The 23478-nt window shown below is 44.7% G+C and overlaps 1 protein-coding gene across 2 annotated transcripts in view; it reads right to left on the bottom strand.

Annotated features, from left to right (window-relative positions):
• Window positions 1-23478, bottom strand: part of ATP6V0D1 (ATPase H+ transporting V0 subunit d1) — a 218893-nt gene that overhangs the window by 48389 nt on the left and 147026 nt on the right. Inside the window, exons 5-7 of one of the 2 annotated variants that reach the window (XR_013603626.1) lie at window positions 14359-14436; window positions 8841-9661; window positions 450-1793 (exon numbers count right to left, since the gene is read on the bottom strand). Coding sequence is in view for 1 of the 2 variants with exons in the window: in XM_078669739.1 (XP_078525865.1) it covers window positions 9485-9661; window positions 14359-14436 (255 nt within the window). In the remaining variant the exon portion in view is untranslated. Of the gene's footprint in view, window positions 1-449; window positions 1794-8840; window positions 9662-14358; window positions 14437-23478 lie in introns of those variants that run through there. The other variant, XM_078669739.1, reaches the window with a different exon arrangement.

The raw sequence follows: 23478 nt of genomic DNA, 5'->3' as shown, positions 1-23478 counted from the left end.
TCCTTACCGAGAACTAAAGCGATCAAGCCAGACCTAAGAAGTACAATACACACATTGTAATTGTATTTATGTAAGACTAACTACTCCTGATGAGGCGTTGAAGCGCCTGTTGGCAAGTAGCACGCTACTCTGGAACCCAAAAAGGATTCAAGGTGGATTAGTATACGGATATGTGTATTAATTTGAGCAATGGGCATGCAAGCCTGTTAGATGTATTGAATAAGATAATGTAGGGATAGAAGAGGGACGAGTCTCGAAAGTGCTATTTGGAGATCATAGTAGTAAGATGGGGCTTGGGATGATTAAAAGGAGACATGGAGGAGGGAAGAGTCTCTAGAAAGGGATTATGGAAATCATAGTAGTAAAATGAGGTTGGGGTTAAGTCAAAGGGGGGATTCATGAGAGAAGAATTTAGAAAGGGTTGTTTGGTAGATCATAGTAGTAAAATGAGGTTTGGGGTGAGGAGAGAAGAAATAGAGAAAGAGTCTAGAAAGGTTTATTTTGAAGATCATAGTAGATGAATGATGCATAGGATGAGTCGGTGAGTGGAGGCAGAGGATATTTTTAGAGAGGTATAACGTGAGACGGAGTAGCGCATTGGAAAGAGTCAAATGTGTTTTTCCCTACTACAGTAGGAGTAAAGTAATAAATATATAGATACATAACTACATAGAAAGGTTATACATAAAGAAGATGATAAATTGAGATTTTAAACTGTATTGCACAAACTCAGACTTTCAAGTGTTGCTGTACTTGAAGCTATTTTACACATAGCTAAGTACGATGCATAAAATACAACTATGTACAAAATTAGTTGACAAGCAATACATAGCACCACCAACATTGACTTCACATTTGTGACATGCAACTTCTTCCTAATCAGATGCCAGATGTAGGGTAACCACAAAAAGGGTGAAGCCCAAGCCCTCTCCAAACTGTGCTTCTTTGTAATCTTTTTCAGTTGATCACATAAGGTCTGATGGCAGCTGCAGTTCACGCCAGAGATGAAAGACTGCTTTGGACAGTGTTCCAGTCCTGCATGTATGTATGTATGTATATATGTATATATGCAGAGCTTTTCAATGAAGAGTCCCATGATAGAGAACAAATGTACCTTCATTTGGAAATATATATGATGGACTGGACTGTTCGTTCCTATTCGAAGAACTCCCACCTGAACTCATTGTAAAAGCTAAAAACAAACAAAGACACATTGCAGAATTTGCCTCACATTCTCAGTTAGTGGGTAAACAAATACCTCTTATCGAGTTTTATGATGGAAAGTATTGACCATGTAAGCTTTTGCTGACCTAAGGGCCGCGTGGTTGTATACAGTAACATTAAATAGGCTCATAAGTTAATATTAATTTCATTTATTGAAAATGTCTGAGGCGCCACCTTATTAACTGTGGAATCCAGACAAAGATCTGTAGCAAATGCTTCTCTCTTCTGTATTTCTTGAAGAAGAGAAGCATCTGAAGCAGATCCAGGTCTGGAATACAATTTGAAAAACTAAACATGCATTTGAAGCAGAGGAGAAAAACAAGTTAAAATAAAGTATTTACATTCTGATTATCTCCAAAAGAATGGAATGAAATACTCCAGGTATCATACCATAATGGCACAAAAAGGAAAATAAAGTAATTACATTCTGAATAGCTCCAACAATAATGGAAGTGTAATACTCCAGGGATCCTACCATGATGGCACGAAAAGGAAAATTAAGATGGTCACCGGGTGTTTGGTTTTTATACACTGGATTATCCAGAGGCAGTTATTTTCACATTAGAGTGCTACATAAATGGAGGCGCTAGGGGGCGCACAGCGGAATGGCTGCCTGAACCGCAGCTCCGCCGGGCGATCACCATCGGAGGGATCGAACTCCGCCTTCACCACGCTGTTCCGCTTTCCAAACGCGGCAATCATCGTGTGAAGATGCAGGGAATTGGCGACGGGGGACTCTTCCACTAACGCGCTGGTCGAAATGACTTTTAGCAGCGTTTACTGCAAAGCGCGATCATTTGCCTGACAATATGGCCGCCGGCGGGACGTGAGCCCAGGACATACAGGGCGACGCGTCCTCTCTGCAATCTCCTGCGTTAACTGCAACGAGCCGCGGTGAGAATATGTGCTTGAGACCTGTGCGCCTGCAGCATTTGTTCATTTAGCCCCAGTAAGGGGTCAGAGGACCACATAAACGCCCGGACTCAACTGCCTGACAATATGGCGGCGGTGGACTCCTAAGCACCGGGATGAACGCCTTCGCGCCAAAACGCGCTATAACTGCCGCACTGCTCTGGGGGCTGAGAGGTGGTCACAGTCAAGCAAGCGGACCACTGTGCACACACCAGTGCAAACTGACCTGACCAAATTGCTGTCATCGACCACACTGCCACATTGGTGCAAGTCCAGCAGTACAGACTACACGCTACAGTGCTGGTGGGTCATACGTGGTAGAAGGCGACCCCACAGTGTGCCACCTGTAAAAGGCTCCCGGACGGTGACGCAGGCGATCATAGACACCACCACGCCAAACTGAGGTGAGAGTGCATGGATCGCGTCCTCCCCTCGTAAATTGCGCGGTCTGCTGTGCTGGGCCCAGACGCCTGATCGGTGTCCCGCGAGCGTGCTATCTATCTGTACTGAGGCATCACGGCAGCAGCGATAAGAACAACGAGGGCTTCTGGGCCCGCGCTCAGGAAGACAGCTTCCCCCTCCACCACCATGGGTAAACCTGATAAACAACAACCCAAGATATCATTCGACGCTAAAAAGGCGACAAGACCGATGGACGGGACGGCGGAGGACGGCGGTGCGACCGAAACACTGCCCAGTACCAACATGGAGAAGATTCTGCTGGCGATCCAGTCGAATCTACAAGACATTAATGGTAAGCTTGATAATCTTACGTGCAGGATGGATGGTATGGCCGCCCGTCAGGAAAAACATGGCGAACGTCTGGATGAAGCGGAGACCAGGCTTTCAGCTGTTGAGGATGAGGCGCGGACCTCCACTACGAAATGCACAGGTATGGAACGTCTCTTGGAGGTGATTAGAGCTAAGGAGGAGGATTTAGAAGCACGCTCGAGGCGCAATAACGTCAGAATAGCGGGCCTGCCGGAGTCGACCAACACTGGGCGGATGGAGCAATTTGTCGAGAACCTGTGTAAAGATCTCTTTGGCGCGGAGGCCCTATCCTCGGTCTTCATAGTGGAGCGGGCCCACAGATCGTTAGCTCCCAAGCCACCACCTGGCGCCACACCTAGGCCTATTGTGGCGAGAATTCTCAACTACCGAGACAGGGACACGATCCTTCGGCTTGCACGGGAAAAGGGCAAAATCACCTATCAAGGCAACTCCCTCGAGTTCTACCCGGACCACACGGTTGCAGTCCAACAGGCACGTAAGGAGTACTCCTCAGTGAAGGCCAAGTTGCGTGATTTGAACATTGTCTACTCCATGTTATACCCAGCGAGGCTGCGAGTGATGTGGAAGGGGAAGGCAATCGTTCTGGCATCACCGAAGGCTGCGCAGGACTTTGTTAAAAGGACACAGCGCGAGGCGAGAGAGGCCTCGCAAAATGACCAGCACAGAGACTCGGACTGAGGTCGCTGCTGTTATCCCTTGTCCTCAAGCGGTGAGTTTTGTGGCACTATTTCACACTCTGGTTGGCCACGGGTCACTGTTGACTGTATTGGATGGCTCGGTGCGGGGGCTTCCACTTGGGGGGGGGGGGGTACATATCACTATCAGCTACTACCTGTGAGACTCTGGGACTGTCTCCAATGACACGATCAGGACTAATGTACGACTCTGTTATTTCCCTTGATTTTTTGTTGCTTTTCCCCTGTGGCTGACCCTGACCGCACTATCTGCCTATCAGCACGTTATCCATGAGGCCGGAACGGACTGTTGCAGTAACAGGTGCCGGAGGCGATTAACGGGCCCCCACTCCTGGCGATAGCAATGCGTACTTAGATCTCGGGGTCCATAGGCCGCGATATGTGTACAGGACTATCACTTACTGTGAATTACCGACTTGGGATGCAGACTCTGGCTAAAGTCAGTCCATTTGCTTGTATGTTGGGGTGTTGCCCATGGGCTGCGTCACACTAAATGTAGATGGCACCGCACATCTAATGATGTCGAGCTTTCGCGGTGGGGCCTTATGACACTGCTGCTGCTCGGATAATCTTGTTGAGATGCGGTGGTGATGGAGGGGGGGGCGGAAGGTTGATCTCTAGTATCACGCATATTTACAGTTGTTATAGTATCGCCGGAACCCGACCACCGGGTGTAGAGTTGTGCTCCTAGCGGACCTCCGTAAGGGTATTACCCACTAAGTGTTCTAACTGTGGGCACTGTATTGATGCAAGTTCTTAGTGCGAGCACTGAGTTGAAGGTTATGAAGTTGAGGGATTTGTGCTCTGAAGGGGTATGGCTTCGGCAGGTTGGGGATGCTGGAGTGGGTGGGACTTGGGGTGGGGGGATGTTTGACTGTTTACAAAGACCGAAGACTTTACCAATGTACACATTATTGGATTATACACAGCGAGTGATTGTCATTGCGGCTTATGATCACAGTGAAGGGGGGGGACGGGTTCTGGACATGACCCTTGTGTGTGTTGGTGTGAGTGGTGGTGCATTACTTATGAGCGAAAGGTTCTGGAAGTGAACGCAGAGTTAGCATGAACGTCCTTACTTGGAACATACGCGGATTCTCACGCCCTCAGAAAATTAGACAGGTATTCGCTAGCCTTACCAGATGGAACATCGACATAGCATTCCTGCAGGAATCACATCTCGCACCGCACACTCACGCCACATTGGGGTCGAGATGGGCGGGGAGATCCTACAGGGCATCATACTCATCTTACTCCCGGGGGGTGCTTATATTGATTAAGAAAGGGATCGAATTTGAGGAAAAGCATGTAACGCATGACCCGGCTGGCAGGTATGTGCTGGTGTCAGGTACACTGAGGGGACAACACGTCACACTCCTTAATGTATATGGCCCGAATACTGATGCCCCGGAATTTTATCGAGAAGTTTGGGGACACATGCAGAAACACAATACCACACACATGTTATGCGGGGGGGACTGGAACGTAACATTACGAGACGGGTTGGATCGCTCCTCACTATCAGTGGAACAACACAAACAATCTAGACTAATGGTGGGTCACATGATGGAGGATCTGGCCTTAGCAGATCTCTGGCGATTACAACACGGAGAAGCGCCTGGCGCTACGCACATCACTGCATCTCACAATAGTTGGTCCAGGTTGGACTACTGGCTGGGGTCCAAGGACATGGCACTGTGGGCTCGCACGTTGCAAGTCTTGCCACGCACTTTATCGGACCACAACCCGGTTCTGCTGCAGTTGGACATTCCACAGTATGTACCCCCCCCTTTTCAATGGCGTTTTAACTCCCAAGCCCTGACAGACCCAATATATGTTGACACATTGACGAAAGCGATCAAAGACTACTTCGCTATTAACTCTCAGACTACTGAGGACCCATGCCTCCTCTGGGAAGCCTTTAAGGCCACGATAAGAGGTGTCTGCATTAGCACTACTATTGGGGTACTCAAGGACATTAGGGGTCAGATTCGTCGCTGCGAAAATCAAATGAGGGACTTGGAACTACAATACGAAACAACGCAGGACATCTTATTATTACCCAGATTGCGCGACTTAAACACTGAACATGCTGATTTTTTAACGTCGGAAATTAAGTACTTAGACCGCAAGCATACGGCTAGAGCCTTTGGAGAAGGGGGTAGACCAGGGGGTGTACTGGCACGGAAAATATGTGAAGGTCGGGGACAGACAGCGATACTACGAGTTAAATCCAGGGAGGGGGTACTCCAAACACATTCCACTGACATATTGCAATGTTTTGTGGACTCCTATAGCACTCTATATCAATCTCAATCAACAGCGGCCGAGGAAGAAACATATGACTACTTGCATGATGTGGCAATTGGCTGGCTTTCGGACGCACATAGGGAATATTTAGCGAGGCCGATTACTGTGGAAGAGGTCACCGAGGTGATCTCTTCACTCCCAAACGGAAAAGCACCGGGCCCTGATGGGTACACGTCCGAATTTTATAAGAAGTTTGTAGATGTCATCGCCCCCTATCTGGTGGACATGTATGGTGCATCTTTTGAGAAATCACTGCTCCCCCCCACACTACGGGAAGCCATGGTCATTGCACTCCTAAAACCATCCAAGGATCCAGAACACTGCGATTCCTACAGGCCCCTGTCCCTGATCAACGTAGACTCGAAGATAATAGCTAAACTGTTGGCGGTCAGGCTGTCCCCGTTGATGACTCGACTGGTCCTTCCGGACCAAGCGGGGTTTGTACCCACTAGGTCTACCTCGCATAATACCAGATCCCTATTTGCATTGGCACACTACCTGAAGCCCTCGGTTAGAGCTGTGGCTGTGATGCTTGACGCTGCGAAAGCGTTCGATTCAATTGAATGGCGTTATATGATAGCTGTCCTAAATAGGATGGGTTTCCCAAAAAGGTTTGTCCAATGGATCTCCTTGCTATATACTCAACCATGTGCAAGGGTCCGGGTTAATGGCTATGTCTCAGCGCCGTTTGACATTGGGCGAGGAACGAGGCAGGGCTGCCCACTGTCACCCCTGCTCTTTGCGCTGGCGTTAGAGCCCCTAGCGTGCATAGTGAGACAAAATTACAAGGACTCGGCGTTACAATTTGTGGCTAGGCCGATACACATATCGCTCTATGCAGACGATATGCTCCTATACGTGCGCGATCCAGAGGTGCATCTCAACCCGATACTCAGAGAGTACATCCGTTTTGGAGGGCACTCAGGATTAGCGATCAATTGGTCCAAATCCTCAATAATACCTCTCACAGACACCACAGCTCCCTTTGAGGTTGATTTTCCACTAGAGTGGCAGCAGGATCCGATTCGCTATCTGGGGATCATGTTTCACAGAAATCCGGAAGAAGTCATGCGAGCTAACTATGGGGTGGTACTTTCCAAACTGGACGAGAAGGTCCGTCGGTGGATCCATTTACCTCTATCGCTTGCTGATCGAATAGCGATCGTCAAAATGAACGTTTTACCCAAGTTACTATATCTTTTTAATAATATACCCATCACGCCAACACGAGAGGTCTTCCGCCATATAAAGTCACTGGTACTAACCCTGATATGGGCGGGTAAACAAGCTCGCATTGATTTACAGACACTGACGCTCCCGATTGCCGAAGGCGGCTTTGGGGTGCCTGATTTTCTGCTATATTACCTCTGTGCCCAGGCACAGTATGCAGCATACTGGTACCACGAAGTCCCCTATCTTTCTCACGTGGCTATTGAGGAGGGAGATGCCCATCCTATCCCCCTATCCGCGATATTGTCACACACCAGATCGCCACTGCATGCGAATGATATCAACACTGTCGACACCACGATTAAAGCGTGGAATAAGCTGGGGCAGTTGGCTCACAAAACCCCGTTATATGCACCGGACATGCCATTGCAGTATCATCAGGCGTTGTCAGTCACTGGAGAGAAAGTGGGGATGTCTTTGCTGACTAGAGCTGGAATTGATAAGATGGGTGACGTGTTTCAGGAAGGCACATTTCAGGACAAAGACAGATTGAGTTATATCCAAAACCAGACTCCTATGTTCAGATTCACATATTATAGGTTAATGAGGGCATTGAGGGAGTACTACCCGTCCTTCCCTGCGGAACCGGAAAGCCTGGCACCCCTGCAGATGCTGATCACTACAAGTGACCTGTCACACTTGGTGTCCAGACTGTACACTGCTGCACAATCGGAAATAGCGGGCCACACACTTAAGGCTAAGGGGAGGTGGGATGCGCTACTAGATACACCACTAACAGTTGAGGAATGGCACAGCTCCTGCGCACTGACACAGATACTGACACCAAATGGAAATCTGAGAATTATTCATTTCAAGTTCATACATCAGGCCTACTACACACCGACGAAACTGCGTAGATTTGGACTGCAAGAGGAAGACAAATGCAAGCGTTGTGGCAGGGAGGGTGCGGATTTTGTGCATCTGGCCTGGACTTGCGAGAGAGTAGCGGAATACTGGGTAGAGATTACTGCCAAACTCACGACCATGTTAGAGGAAGAGGTACAGTGCACGCCACAGGTCTGCTTACTAGGTATTTTACCCCAACTCAGAGCGCTAAAGCGCAGATTCTGTGCAATCGCCTTGTTACTAGCGAAAAGACAGGTGGCGCAATGTTGGCACAGCCGTAGGGTACCGACTACAAAGGTGTGGCTGCATGACATGTCCATCTGTCGAGATAAGCTGCAAACGTATGAGGAGGACCTACCAGTGCACTCGAGACCAAAGGATATATGGTGTTTCTTAACTGCCTACCTAACCTCACTGCAGGGAGATGATGAGGATTAGATTGTCCTACAGAATGCGCTGATGTGTGTGATACTGGGGAGAGAGTCGGGGGGGATGGGGATCACACTGGGGTGATGCTGGAATACTGTTCCACTTACTGTATAGGTTGTGTATGAGATACATGCAAGGTCTTAAGTTGGGGTATGTTTACTGTTACATTGTTCTGTCATGACAAAATGTAAGACTCATACTGACTATTTGCCAAGAATCCTGCGGAGGGCATACCAGGCGGCTCGGCCTGGAATTTCCGCACTGCTTTGCATGTCTGTCCTATTGTTTATTGGATAAACATCATCAATGGCGGGCCGGCCTCAGGGTTGTAGGCTCAGGCTGTGTAATATGCTGACTGTGAATAAAGGTCTTACAAAAAAAAAAAAAAAAAAAAAAGAGTGCTACATAAATCTACTTCCTTTATTTAGTTGCACAATAGGTTACAAAATCTGCAAAATACCCCAGGTGTTCTGTGATGATTGGCCAGATTCTAGCGGATAACTGTTAAAGGGAAAATCCGTCATGAACCCTGCTTATTCATTAGATTTCTTGTGCAACTATGATATCGTTAATATCACAATTGACACATTTATGGCGCTACTATTAACAGCTGCCTCAGACATATTCAAGAACAGATTCTTAATGTCAATATCCTCACTGCTGACAGACAGCACAAAAAATATTAGCCAACATTCACAGTCTGGGCATGTTCTACTAATTTTGGTTTTCAAGCGGAACAGGAGAAGGGGTCTTAACTAACATCCAAAACATCATAAGCATAGCAAGCCACAGCTGGGGCAGAACAAAACAGTTTAGCTGTGTGCCATAAAAATATTGTGAAAAAAAGGTTAGCACAGACACAATTTGTACGGGCATAAGGTTTGTGAAACTGGATGATTATATCAAAACATTTTATGGTGAGGGAAGACAAACACATTTTGCAATGGCTTCTCTGTGTTTCAATTTCTTATGCAATCTTCTAGTCAACAGAAAAAACGGACTATGAGCCTGACAGTTTTTTTTCCAACTATAAAAGAGAAACTTACTGGATAATAATCCGCCACAGCTTTCACCTGCTCGTAATCATCAGCGCGTCCCAGCTGAGCCAAACCCTCTGGGTAAAGCTTCCCGCAGTGTGGAAAGAGCTTGGCTCGGTCTTCCTTAGACAGCTCGGTCCCGAAGGAGTTAATGGTGATGATGAAGGCTCGTCTATCAGCTTCAAACTTTAAAGGGAGAAAACACAGCAGAATGTTAACTGCTTCATCTGAAAACAACTTCTTGAAAAGCTTGGTAAAGTGCTAAAAAAATTGTATGATGGTGTTCGAGCCTTATTTATAGTGAAGACACCAAAATGGAGTGTAATTGGAAAATGAGTCACATTGTACACTGCTGAGCGTCTGAAGGCAAAATGTGTCACTTGGTAATATTAATCATATTTAAAGGAACATACCCCCACTTGTACATAGTTTGATCAGTAAGGGATTCCATGACCGCCTTTTCCTACAGGACCAGTCCAACAAAGTCATAGAATCCTAAGGCTGGGTGGTAGCTTCTAGAACCCAAAAGGTAGGAAGCACTGAAATTATACAACTTCGGTAGAGCTTTAAAATCTAATAGAATAGTTTTTTCCCAAGACACTAATCTTCACTTAATAAAATGTATTTCTTGTGCACAAATTTCAAACATATTTCATCAAGTTTTACATAAGTAGATCCAAAGTTCACAGCGTGCCAAGTCAGTGTGGCCAAAACAAACAGCCAAAACGTGTTTAGAGGCACTTTTTCAAGGTCAAATTAAAGTTTGTAGCTTCTGCTTACTTTACATTTAAGAGACAAGACATGGTCACAGTCGTCATTATGTCCAAAAAGTGCTTAAGCACCCTGAATTCATAAATTGACCTTCAGTGTTTACTACAGTTCTTCAACTGATTGACAGCCCCACAAAAAGGCCAGCTCCCAATACCAAAAATGGTGACTTAGTCTCAGTAAGTAAAAAATAAATGACTAAAATACAACACCAACTCCAGATTCTACGACATGACTATTTATCAAACATCAGTGAAACAGCCCATGATAAGGCTAATAGAAAGGATACACAACCCCCTCACACAGTTTTGGACGTCTGGGGCTTGGTTTTCCCCTTAATTAATGCTTCCTTGGTGAACTCCTAACCTTGGAGGAAGTGTTTGGTGGAGCACTCTACAAGGACTCACCCCCTTTAGAGGGAAATCCTCTTTATTTTCCCAATGAGGTACAAGGTCAGCAGCCCTCTATATCCATACCCTTTCCATTGTGCTCACTCCAATCCAATCCAATCTACAAGGATATTTCTTAAAAGAATATTCTACACGTATACATCATCCAAATAAAAAACATAACTCTTCCCAACATATACTGACTTTACCACAAATGTACAGTTATTATAATGACGAGTCAGTCATTCATGGCCAATCTAAACATACTGGACGACGAATTGCAATTACAGATATGGACAATTTGGGTTTCTCATTGTTTGTCAATCTACCTATCCATAACATGTGGCTTGGTCAGGATCACATGCTCTCCTTAAATGCCGAGCAGCTGCTGAGCAAAGGCATCACAGATAATGAGATGCAGACTTCTCTCTCAGGGAGAGCCTTGAAATCTTCAAACATCTTAATTGTTGAATACATTCCAAATCAGCAATCTAACATCACTGGGCTACCAGACAACCATCCTCGACCTCATTGAAAATGGCAGTACTACTGCCACGAATCTGATAGTCCATTTCAAACTCATCCTGCTAAGGTACTACTCACCCGTGTAACACTGATGACACCCACCAATTATGATGGCCGAGTGGAAAATTAAATACATCTCCTTGGCCCTGTGACAAATTGGGCGCCTCACCTAGTCCCAAGGATGCAAACAGCCCCTTTCTCCAAGCAGAAAATATATTCTTTCAGACACGAAATTCAAAGATGGACAACTCCTCCAAGAAACATTTCAAATTATATCAGGAACTGGTAACAACCATACAATCCAGTACCTTGCAAGCTCAGCCACAGTCTGAGATGTTGTACAGACCTATTTCAAACAAAAGACTAAGAGTCCCATGCGAATATCTCTACATTTTAACATTTAAATCTTGAAAAGACTTCAAAAACAGACCACAGTTTAGACTTTCTTCTCAGGTTCATTTTGTCCACTAAAAACGAAGAGTCAAAAATCCTCTCCAACCTCAAACAAGTACACTTTCTAATAGAACATGCAATGACATTGTAGTGCTAAGAAACACAAAAAGGGTCAGTCTAACAGCAATGACTCTTCTTTGCAATCCCAATCACCAATTCCCTCTTCTGCAGAAATGTAACGCCTGAGAGGAAACATGTAAATGTGGTGACTTTGCAATTATAATTAATAGAAAAAAATAATAATAATGGTTATTCAGACTACCTTCTGATAGAAATTAGGAGCAGAACTCAAGTTAGCCAAAGACCGTGTCTCTAGCCAATAGTGGTAACCCAGTAAATGCTGAATTGCACCAGAATGAAATAAAAACACGCACTTCTTTTTTATAACAAAAGGCAATCTGCCTGTTAAGCCACGTCTTTGAATCTAGATTTGAATCTAGATTTTCTTCAATTTCGAAAGAGTTAATTTTAACTTCAAGATGCTTGTAAAACAACTTGCAATACAGTGAGCAGTACAGATCAAATCACTTCTGGAGAATTCTACTTGCCTCACGGAGGTAATTAGTACAAACAGAAGCCCTCTGGTAAAAAGTCCAATGCATTATGACCAATCTTACGGGTAGGGGGCACCAGGTTAGACAGAGGTCTACAGTTTAAAAAGCCCACATCCAACAGTAGACTTAAGTTCCTCAGCCTTATTCCTTACGTTGCTCCCTGTCACCTGACATCGCATCCGAAAACATTTTCTCAGGTGGTATTTCCACAGTCCCATACCGGACTCTTTATGGTTTAGCTAGCAAAATATAAAACCTTGCATTAGTAGGAATATCCACAAATATTAAACTCCTTCAAATGTACTACTTCATATTTTCTACCCTCAACTTGAATATTAATTTAGTGTTGCAACAGCCTCTCACAGCTTTTTTTATGATAGTTGATCATAAAAGCGATACTACTCTTTCTTTCTCATCTAAGCCTTAGATCCATGCAATTTCTATTACCAACATTTTTAAAACATTCAGGGTTTTCAGGGTTGTTCATATTAATGGGATCAACAATGAACCACACAATATTATTCATAATGTGGTGTTGGCGCTATAGAGTTGCATTATTACCTTCACTTTTAACACAGCTTAACCCAGCAACTGTATTTTTACATCACCCGACCTGTTCACAGCTCATTTGCTGCTTGCTATTTCTCCAAGGTACCTCAATGATCATATATGTGCAGCACAATCTACTGGCACCTGCAATAGCTTGAATGGAGATTCTTTTTTTTTATCCAATTCCTTTCTACAACCCTGTTGTTCTTCTTTCAAACTCTGATAATGGACCCACAGTTTAGAAGGATCAGGCACTCAGGCCACACTCCAAAGAGATCTGGGTCCTTCTCCGTGGAAAGCACTTTCTTTGATGCTACAACAATCTGAGATCATTTAACCTCCTGGAGGACACTGCTGAGGGTTTTCTTTGTTCCTCTGGCTCTTTTACCTTAAGCGCCCACTGTCAATGCCAAGAAGCCAACAGGCGTTGGTGCGCTTTATAAATAATCCATCATCATCAAAATGTATTTAAAATATTGAGTCAGAGTGAAAAACTTCACATTTGTGCGAGTGAAATAAAAAACAAAACCTTCACATAAACCCTTCTTTGTAGACTATACAACCTTTTTTACAGTTATGATCATCTCTAGCACTGTACCACAGGACAGACACTAAAACATCACTTATAACTATGCTGATGACTGGTCCCAGATGGACCTGCCTTAGCCTTCTTAAAACTAAACGCGGACTTGTTTACAGTCACCCTCTATCCAGAGTTGTAACCAATTTTAGACAGAAGAAGACCATAAAGGGCGTAGTTACTCCAGTGCTTAGTATTAGCGAGGCTTCGTCTGTATGCCACACACCGCCACCATGAGTCAGATGCAATATTATCTAGTAACAAAACGTTGAGACAGATGTTAGATTTTATACAAACTTTAGAACAGTTGGGTATAAAAATACAGTGATAAGGCTCATGCACTGGCTGGCCGGTGTAAGTCATGGCCCACGGACTGTTCATTGACAGATAGTTGGTTTCAATATTTCAAAGTTTAAAAGATTACTACTTTGACAGAAGCCATTAAAGAATTGTTTAATATAGCTTGTATGAATATACATCTTCGTCTGTTTACATGTTTTACTGCTTTAGTGTGTTAATTTCCATCTAGGTTTTTAAAATTGTTTTATTTCACAATAGACATGTAAATAATTGATATGTGATAATGTAAATTTCTTTAATACTTTCTTCTGGGGAAGATCGTGTATAATCAATTTTATTCTCGATAGGCAGCACAAGATGCACTTGAAGCCCATTTCTATCAGTTTGCTAATTAACACCTCATATGGTGCCTGCTCAATGATTTACAAAAGTCAAATGCCCTAATTAACGTTTCACAAACCAATAAGGGCTTCTGTTGATTTCTTGATCACCTTCCAGGTACAGAGATATAATTTTACTTTTACCTTGATCTGGTATTTTTCTTTGCTAAAGAAGTCAAGCTTATTTAAACATAATCTCGAGTTCAATTTATTTAAAAAAAAAAATTAGTTGTCTCCAGGGATTTTTAACAATACCTACTAACGCTTCACCGAGTCCCATGTGAACTGTAATATATACTTTAGATTGTCAGGGGAATGAACATAGATTTCAAGTGTTGCATTGCGGTTACTTTAGGCAATGTCTATAGGCTCTAAAAAGTCATACCTCCAGGATAGGGCACATGGCATCTGCAGTCGTGCCTCCTAGCGCCTTACAAAACTTATAAAATGATTCCAGATATGCCTGAAAAACAGAGAACACAATACAAAAACTGTAATCTAAGCAAACTACATATACAGTGAAATTGCAAAAGATTAAAGTGAACATTTCTGAGGCATAGCAAACATTACATAGCTCCTGATACTAGTGCTACATGGCAACGATCAGCTAATTTTTATTGGTGGTTTTGAACGACTGAATACAAGAAAAGCTACTAATATCGAAAGGGGGTTTATTAAATTCAAATGACAGGCTTTAGGGCTGGTGAGGATGGGTAAATGGTAGTATTGGCAATTTTCTAGCGAAATGTAGATAATGAAACTAAATGTTAAATCTGCTTATGGACTGAACTTGGTTAGCCATCAGAGTAGCTTACACTAGGTGGAAAGATGGCGATCAGAAGAAGAAAGCTTCAGACAAAGGGCTATGGCATGAGAAACAGAGGGTAATGGTGAAGGGCAGTTATAGCAATTTTTTTAATGCCACCGGGATAGTGAGCATTGACTGCTTACACACTGAGATGTTTTAACCATCAATTAAGGTAAGAGCCTTGACCCTAAAGTCACAAGGGCTTTCAACAATTAGGCAAGCAAGTTTTGGAAAATTCAGCATTTTCTCTTTATGTACTCTACTCATGTAACACTTATCGGACAAGTTACTTACCTTTGGCAACACCTTATCTGGTAGAGACAATCTAGCCACAGATTCCTAACCTTAGAATTTTCCAGGCATGAGGCTGGATCCGGAAGACTTTTGCTAGAGCAATACCTTTGCACCCCGGTTGGTGGCGTCAGTCAGCTCCTCATGACTTCATCCGCACGAGAAGTGACATCCACTTAACATATATAGGTGCCACCTAGGCGAGCAGACATCAGTTACTTTTCACGGCTTCCACACCAGAAGAGCGGAGCCATGAAGTGCACTGACAGTGGTGTGTTTAGAACAACTAGGGCCCTGAAAGGGATCAGGGCTGACCCTAAAAACCGGTCCACAATGTGGGGAGGTAAGGTGGGTTGGTAAGGAATATGCGGCTAGATTATGTCTCTACCAGATAAGGAGTTACCAAAGCAAGTAACTTGTCCATCTGATGGACACATCTAGCCACAGATTCCTTACTTTAGAATAAATACCCAAGCAATACCCGGAGGAGGGAAGCCGACAAGGTTAGACCAACAAGTCCTGCAGGACACAGCGGCTAAAAAGGCTGACTTTGCAGACTGGACTGTCCAGGCAGTAGTGCTTAGTGAACGTGTGCAGTGATTCCCATGATTCTGCCTAACAAATGTCCAGGACTGGGACACCACATTGCAATGATGTGGTCGCAGTCTTTGCTCTGGTGGAATAAGCTCTTAAGGCTTCAGGAGGCTGTTTCTTCGCCAGAATAGCACATTTTGATGCAGAGGAAGACCCATCACAAGATAGTCATTTTCTGCACCACACAAACTTTCTATGAACTAACGTACCCCATGAAGAGTCGGTCGTCCACTCTGAACTCTCTAGTGTGATCAAGGTAGAAGACAACACTTCTCTCAAAGTGAACTTGGACCGATCACTGTCTCATCCACATGTGCTTTAGTCTAGCGGGTGCCCCTCAGCAGACCACCCATATGCCTTCTATGAAACGATCCTGGCACAAACTTGACGCACCTAGCTTTGTGCCCAGTGTAAAATCATCTTGCCCAGTCTGGCCCACCGACTTGGAGGAAGAGGATAGAGCTTACCGGGGGTGGATCACTAACTCCCTAGACCATTGCATCCCTCAGAAACTGTCCTGTGTCAAGCGAACGCAATCGCATGCCTGGTACACCAAGACCCTAATGATGGAAAAAAACTGTGTAAAACTCTGGAACGCACCTGGAGGTGTGCCTACGACCCCACAGCTAAAAAGATCTATAGGCAGGCTATTAAAGCCTACCACAAACTTGGGCAAAAGTCTAAAGCTGCATTCTACACCAACCTGATTACATCGAGCTCCAAACTTTCCTAAACAATCTTTTCTCTTATAAAAGACATGACAAAACCCCCTGGAGGAAACAATAATATCATATCCACCAATCTGCACTGTGAATCCCTGGCACGCTACTTCATCAAGAAAGTAGAATGCATCTACAACACACTCGACTCTAAACGGACCGTGTCTACATCGCGGCCGTCCAACCACCCACTTGACCCCCCCACTCTCTACAAGTCCTATCACCCATGTCCTTCAAAGACTTGGAAACTCCGGCAGCTAAGGTGAAATCAGGCTCTCCTGATGATCCAGTAAAACCGGACACCTTTAGGAAATTCTAGGACTGCATCTTGTCAGAGGGGAGGGAACTAATCAACAGATCTCTCCAGTCATCAGTAATTCCCAAATCCTGGAAGCATGCTAAGGTAGCTCATTTAGTGAAAAAGCCAGCATTGGATGCTTTTCTACCAGAGAAGTTACGGCCAATCTCCCTAGTTCCCTACTTGGCCAAAGTCATGGAATCTCACGTCAATGTCATCTTGACCAAGTATCTGGAAGATAATGAGATTTTGGACAGGTCAGAAAACAGATTCCGGACTAACCATAGTACGGAATCCACCTTGTGGCAGTAACAGAGCAGCTGAGGGCATCGCTGGACGAGGGCAACACCTCGGCATTGATCTTACTCGATCTGAGTGCGGCCTTGACACGGTCTCCCACGAGATTCTGCTCCAACGTCTCAGGGAGATCGAGGTCAGTGGTAAGGCCTGGGCTTGGGCTTGGTTTGCGTCTTTTCTATCTGATAGCTCCTTTCAGATACACGTTCCACCTTACATGTCCAGTTCTTATACCCTCAGCAGCGGTGTCCCTCAGGGCTCTGCTCTGAGCCCCACGTTGTTTAACATGTATGTACGCCCTTTGGCCCTTCTGGCGAAAGCCCGGAAGATCAAGATCAGTTTATACGCGGAAGACACGCATTTGCTAATTACTTTCACCAACAACCCAGCCCACGACCAACTGAAGTTTCGTGAAGATATCTTGGAACATCTCTGATTGGTTAGCGGAAAACTACCTCCAACTCAACTCCTCAAAAACGGAGGTGCTTCTGGTTGGCCGGGACCCCCACAAATGCGACGACCAGTGGTGGTCCGCTGGGCTGGGTAATGCACCCCAACGAAAAAGCACAGTAAAGAACTTAGGGGTCTTGTTGGACAGCTCCCTCATTCGAATTCCACACCAAAAAAGTGGCAGGTACATGCTTTGGCCACCTACGCAGTCTGAAACCCATCCTGGGGTTCTTTGGTGCTTCTACACAACAGGTGATCATTCAATCGGTGGTACTGTCACGTCTCGACTACTGTAACGGACTGCTACTGGGCGTCATTAAAACTGTCACAAAGAGACTCCAAAGCGCTCAGGATGCGGCTGCTCAAATTCTTTTCGCCCTCCCTAAGCATTGTCACACCTATCTCCTGTATCGCCTGCACTGGCTTCCTGTCAAACAGATTATTCAGTTCAAGACTCTTTGCACCACTCACAAGATCTTACACAGCCAGGACCCTCAGATACTGCAGGGTCTTTGCACTTCATATGCCCCAACGTGCCCTCTGTGCTCAACAGATCTGCACCTGGCATGCACTCCTAGAGCAAGAGCAGAGCAGGGGGTCACGCATTTATGTCCCTGGCCCCAGCCCTTTGGAATTCTATTCCAATCACGGCGTGCAGCATACAAGATCATTGGGCATTCAGAAATCAGATCAAAACCTGGCTGTTTTCATCAATCTAGCTCATGCTGCACGGACTTCCTGCACGCAGGTCCCCATAGTCTCTAGACAGACCCTCCAAGATTTTGCGGTTTGCCGCGAAATGGGCACTTTTGTAAAAATGCTGCAATTTTTACAAAAGTGCCCGCGAAATCGGGCACAGTGTGTAATAGCTGCAAGATTTGAAAGTAATTTCAACTATGCACTGACCTAATTAAGTAGCTGTAAGAGGAGAATTTAGGAATCACACGAAGAAGCAACACTTTTATTCATATTAACTTTATTTGACCGTCTCATAAATCCTATGAGAAGTAAGATTTGTACAATAGGGGACATTGGCTAGAAATTGATTTAGTGAATAGATCCAAATCATAGTTCGTATTTTCATAACTTTTTATGGACATTGTGATACTTTATGTTTCGTATCAGGTTTTGTTTGAAACAATGTTAAGTGATCTGAACCAATAAAGAATTAATTCATTTATTCATTCATTGTGAACTGGCATGTACCCCAGCCCTGTGTGCTCTAATGCCTGTGAAATTGGCAAGGTGACTTATTATTTGGCACTGGCATCTCGCTAACGTGCCATGTGAGCAGAAGCCTAGGACTGTCACTGGCAATGCAAAGTGCCTGTTCAGGTCATTACTTTCTTCCATGCCCTAGGTAAGTCACATAAAGCAGTGGTGCTAGTCTGCCATATTTTAGCTTTCCCAGATTTATTTAAGGGCTGGTCGAGTCTAAAGTTAATTTTCAAGAAACTTCCTGTCTGAGCCTTTCTTGCCAGAGCCTTGGCTGCCTTCGACTTCTCTCATGCTCTGACTGGTCCAGAAGGAGTCCTTTTGCAGACTCCTAAGGAAATGAAACATATTTTTTCTACAATGCGCTTACACTTTTAGCCTTCCCACGGCTGGAGTTGTGCTCTATGAGAGAGTAATGGGGTAAATGTGAAGACAGAAAAATAGTAGTGATCTCCGCTATAGCCCTGCTGGTGCCTCCACTGCTTCTCCAAACTCTGGTAAAGTGCTTAATTTGAGCTGGTGGTTGCAGGTGATGAGCAGGACACTCATTATTGGAGGTCAGGACCTATTTATCGTCCTCAGAATTTGACCGAGAGAAAGGAAGGCAGAAAAGGGAGAAAGAAGGGAAAAGAGAAGGATGGTAGCACAGTGACAAAGGAAGAAAGTTGGGAAGAAAAATACCTGCAAGAGTGAGATAAAGGAACTAAGGGCCAGATGTAGGTAGCCAAATACCGGTCGGTAACGGCCGAATTCGGCCGTTACCGACCGGTATTTGGCTACCGAGATGTAGGGGCAGGTAAACTGGGCAAATCGGTAATTTTACCGATTCTGTAAATATACCGGTCGGTAAATTTACCGACCGGTATTTTTACAGAATCGGTAAAATTGATATGTAGGTGGGACTCTTCTGAGTCCCACAAGGCCTAAGAAATCGGTATTTTACCATCAAATTCAATTTGATGGTGAAATACCGATTCAGATGTGCATGCACATGTGTGCATGCACACCTGTGCCATATGACAGGCAGACCTGCCCTTAGGGCAGGTATGCCTGCCATATGGCCCCCGAACCTTTTTTGGGGGTGCTAGAGGGTGTCAAAGTGACACCCCCTGCACCCTTGCCAAAAATCGGTATTTACCGATCGGTAAATACCGACCGGTAATGCCCCATTCATTCCTATGGGCTTCAAAGCCCATAGGAATGAATGGGGCATTACCGGTCGGTATTTACCGATCGGTAAATACCGACTTTTAAAGAATCGGTAAATCCACATCTGGATTTACCCACATCTCGGTACTTCTATTTTACCGATTCATAAATACCGAATCGGTAAAATTCGGTATTTATGAGTCGGTAAAATAGAATTACCTACATCTGGCCCTAAATTCTGTATGTTGGAAGAAAGAAAAATTAAGTGGAATGAAGATTAGTCAGCCTTGGTATTCTGCAATCGTGGCATTTGACAGCCCCGACATGGGCTCCTAACAAACATGATGGGCCCTGGTATTCTTGTTTCTTACAAATTAAGAACTACTCTGGAGAGCTGCCCAGATGGCGACAAGGCAACTCACAGCATGGTGCTGTCATCCAAAGCTTTGCTGTACTACAGAGTGAAACGTAAAGGAAATTAGGCTGTTTGTGAATGGAATGAACTTCGATACATGTGGGCAAAAGTCCTGGCTATCACTGGGACAGTGTGGTGCTGGCCTGTGGACCACCAAGGACCTTCTTCACAGGAAGCAAAGCAATTCAGATGACCTACTGGGAGCAGAGACTAGCAAAGTGCAGGATTGCAAGAGGACTAGACAACACCCCTACCTTGAGTTACAACCCAATCACAGTGTCACAAAGGGGTCTCACTTACATGTCAAGACATGGACGGTGAAAGGTACAATCTCATTTTAGCTGAGACACATATTTGTAGATGAGATCAGCACCAAGATGATTGCAATAAAACCACTAGGTACCGGACAATGACCAGGGATTTATATACAATTATAATCTGAGCTGGGCAAATCGTTTAAATTGAGGAGATATGTTTTATCACTGTCTGTCTGTACCTATACTAAAACAAATGGAGGATTGCATTTCCAAGGGATAACAGCCTTCACCTGTGGGCTGCTTCCTCTGTTCCATATCCCAGGTTGCCTATTTCAAAGTGGAATTTTCTGCTAAAACAGTTTCCATTGATTTAAGACTGAAAATTAATGATTATGAGTAAAATAAAGTGTCGCAAAAATGCAGCTAAATGTCCATATTTGTGCCGCAAAATTTCCATATTTGTGCTGCTAAATTTGCTAATCCATGCCGCTATATCCTGGGGGGTCTGTCTAGAAACAGATATTTCCGGCTTTCTCTCCAACTGGATAGTAATACTCACCTTTGCCACCCGTCAGAGCGCTGGGACGCCCCGTTGCTGGGGTAGCCACGCGCTATATAAGCACCAATAACATAACATAACATTTTGGGGTCCAGGCGGTGGAGTTGCTCCTCCTCTTTATAAAATGTGCAGTGAAGCATAGAAAGTGGACAAGGTGACTGATTGCCCCACGTGGAATGTTGTTACCACTTTCGATAAGAAAGAGGCCATAGCGCAGCTGACTACTTCAGACACCAACTTGATCAAGCTGCTAACCGCCCGAAGAAACTTTTCGAATTGGTCAAACAGCAATCCGTAGTAGGTCCAACCCGCTCTGCCTCTGGAGGCAGCCCTCCCTCATGCGACAACTTTGCTGCTTTCTTCATTGAAAAATCAAGACTCATATCCATTGATCTCGCCTCTAAGAAGGCTCCCCTGCCATCCTCAGGGTCCGCATCACACCTTGACCTATTAGAAAAATGAATACTTACTAGCCTCAGCACTAAGAACAACTTGTCATGGGGCACCTTTACCCCTTTCAGTGAAAAAGACATCTACAAGAGTCTTCAGAATATTAACCCATCTAACCACTTCAATGACCCACTGCCCCCCGCCATGTTCAAAGAAATAAAGAATGTACTCATCCCCACCTGGACAAGAATGGTAAACGCTTCTCTATCACAAGGCATGATCCCTGACTGCCTAAAAGCAACTCAGGTGTCACCTACACTAAAAAAAAAACTAATGCAGATAAAGCTGACCTCAATAACTTCCGCCCTATCTCCAACATCCCCACCCTAGCTAAACTCCTAGTAAAATGTGTACAATCCCAACTTTGTGCTCATATAGAAAACTTCCAACTTCTAGATCAGCATCAATCTGGCTTTCAGAAGGGGCACAGTACCGAGTCAGCTCTCTTTCACGTTATGGCTGATATCTTAAAAATGCTTGACCAAAATGAGACATGCCTCCTAATCCTCCTTGACCTTTCCTCAGCATTCGACACGGTTAATCATGACAACCTCCTATCCATTCTGAAGAAAAGGATGGGTTTCACTGGCGGGTGCTACAATGGTTCTCGTTCTCCCTCCACCACAGATCACAAAGAGTCAAGGCAAACCATTCCCTCTCCCAGGCCTCTCCAGTACTCATGGGTGTCCCCCAAGGATCAGACCTATCTCCTATCCTATTCAACCTTTTCTTGGAACCATTAGCTTATTCTCTAAATTCCATGAACACTCTTTTCCATATGTATGCGGACGATACGCAACTTTATCTGAAAATCTCATCTCTGGATGACATCATCTCACTTAACTCTACTCTTATGCCTACGCAAAATTGGTTAACGGAGAACAATCTCCTGCTCAGCACCTCAAAAACTGAATTCCTTCTCATCTTGCCTCCAAACTACATCCCCAAACTAGACCTTTGGTTAAATCACCTCACTGCTTTCAACTGCACCCCTCATCATAGACTGCAAAATCCCTCCGAATCACCCTGGACAATCACCTGAATATGGAAAATCACATCAGGAATGTGTGTAAGGGAGCTAATCACATGATGAGGACACTTCGAAACATCAAAACATTCTTCCCACAATCCGACTTCATGCAGGTGGTCCAAGCGATTGTCTTGATGAGGCTTGGCTACGGCAGCGCTACTCTCTGTGGGCTTCCCAAATACACTCTGACTCCACTAAGGGCATCACTGAACGCTGCGGCTAGATTGGCGTCTGGTACCAAACGAAATGGGCACACATCCCCGGTCCTAAAATCTCCTAAATGGTTGCCCTACAAAGCTAGAATTCAATTAAAGATTGCAGTTCTGCTGCACAAAGCTCTGCATCTCAATACTCCCAGATACTTAGGGCAAAAGCTTGATGTAATCATGTGGTGGTAGAACCTCAAGAAGCGCTAACAGTTTCCTCCTGAAACCACTCATCCTTAGCAAAAAGAGAACTTGTCACTGAGCCTTCTCCGGCGCGGCCCAAAAGATATGGAACTCTTCCACCGGAAATTCGCAGAATCTCCTCAACGGCCGCTTTCTAACTGGAAGCAAAAAGAGTCCTAATGAATACATTTTTACCTAATTGGGCTAGGTTTCACCTGCTCGAAGCTAGTGATCCTACATTCACTGTACAAACATTTGATGCTGTTCTTCCTTACCGCATAATGTGCCTTCCTGCGTAGCCTGCTATATGCCAGTTTATTGTGTAACTCATCCTGTCTTATCTGCCTTGTATCCTTGTAATTATGTGATTATTCCTTGGTTTTTTTTGTATTCTTACTCGATGTCGTCATTGCTCTTATGTCCTTCCTTCCATAATTTTTGTAAAGAGCTCTGATATCCTTCGGGGTCTTGTTCGCGCTATATGAAACTTTATAAATAAATAAATGAAGCACCAACTTATCAGGGAAGATGGTCAGGTAAGGAGGTTTGGATGACAGAGCCTGCAATTCGCTCACCCTCCTAGC

The sequence above is a fragment of the Lissotriton helveticus genome, chromosome 12, assembly GCF_964261635.1.
Source record: "Lissotriton helveticus chromosome 12, aLisHel1.1, whole genome shotgun sequence".
NCBI lineage: Eukaryota > Metazoa > Chordata > Amphibia > Caudata > Salamandridae > Lissotriton > Lissotriton helveticus.
The sequence above is the reverse complement of the archived record's forward strand: the minus strand, read 5'-3'. Positions and strand labels throughout refer to the sequence as shown.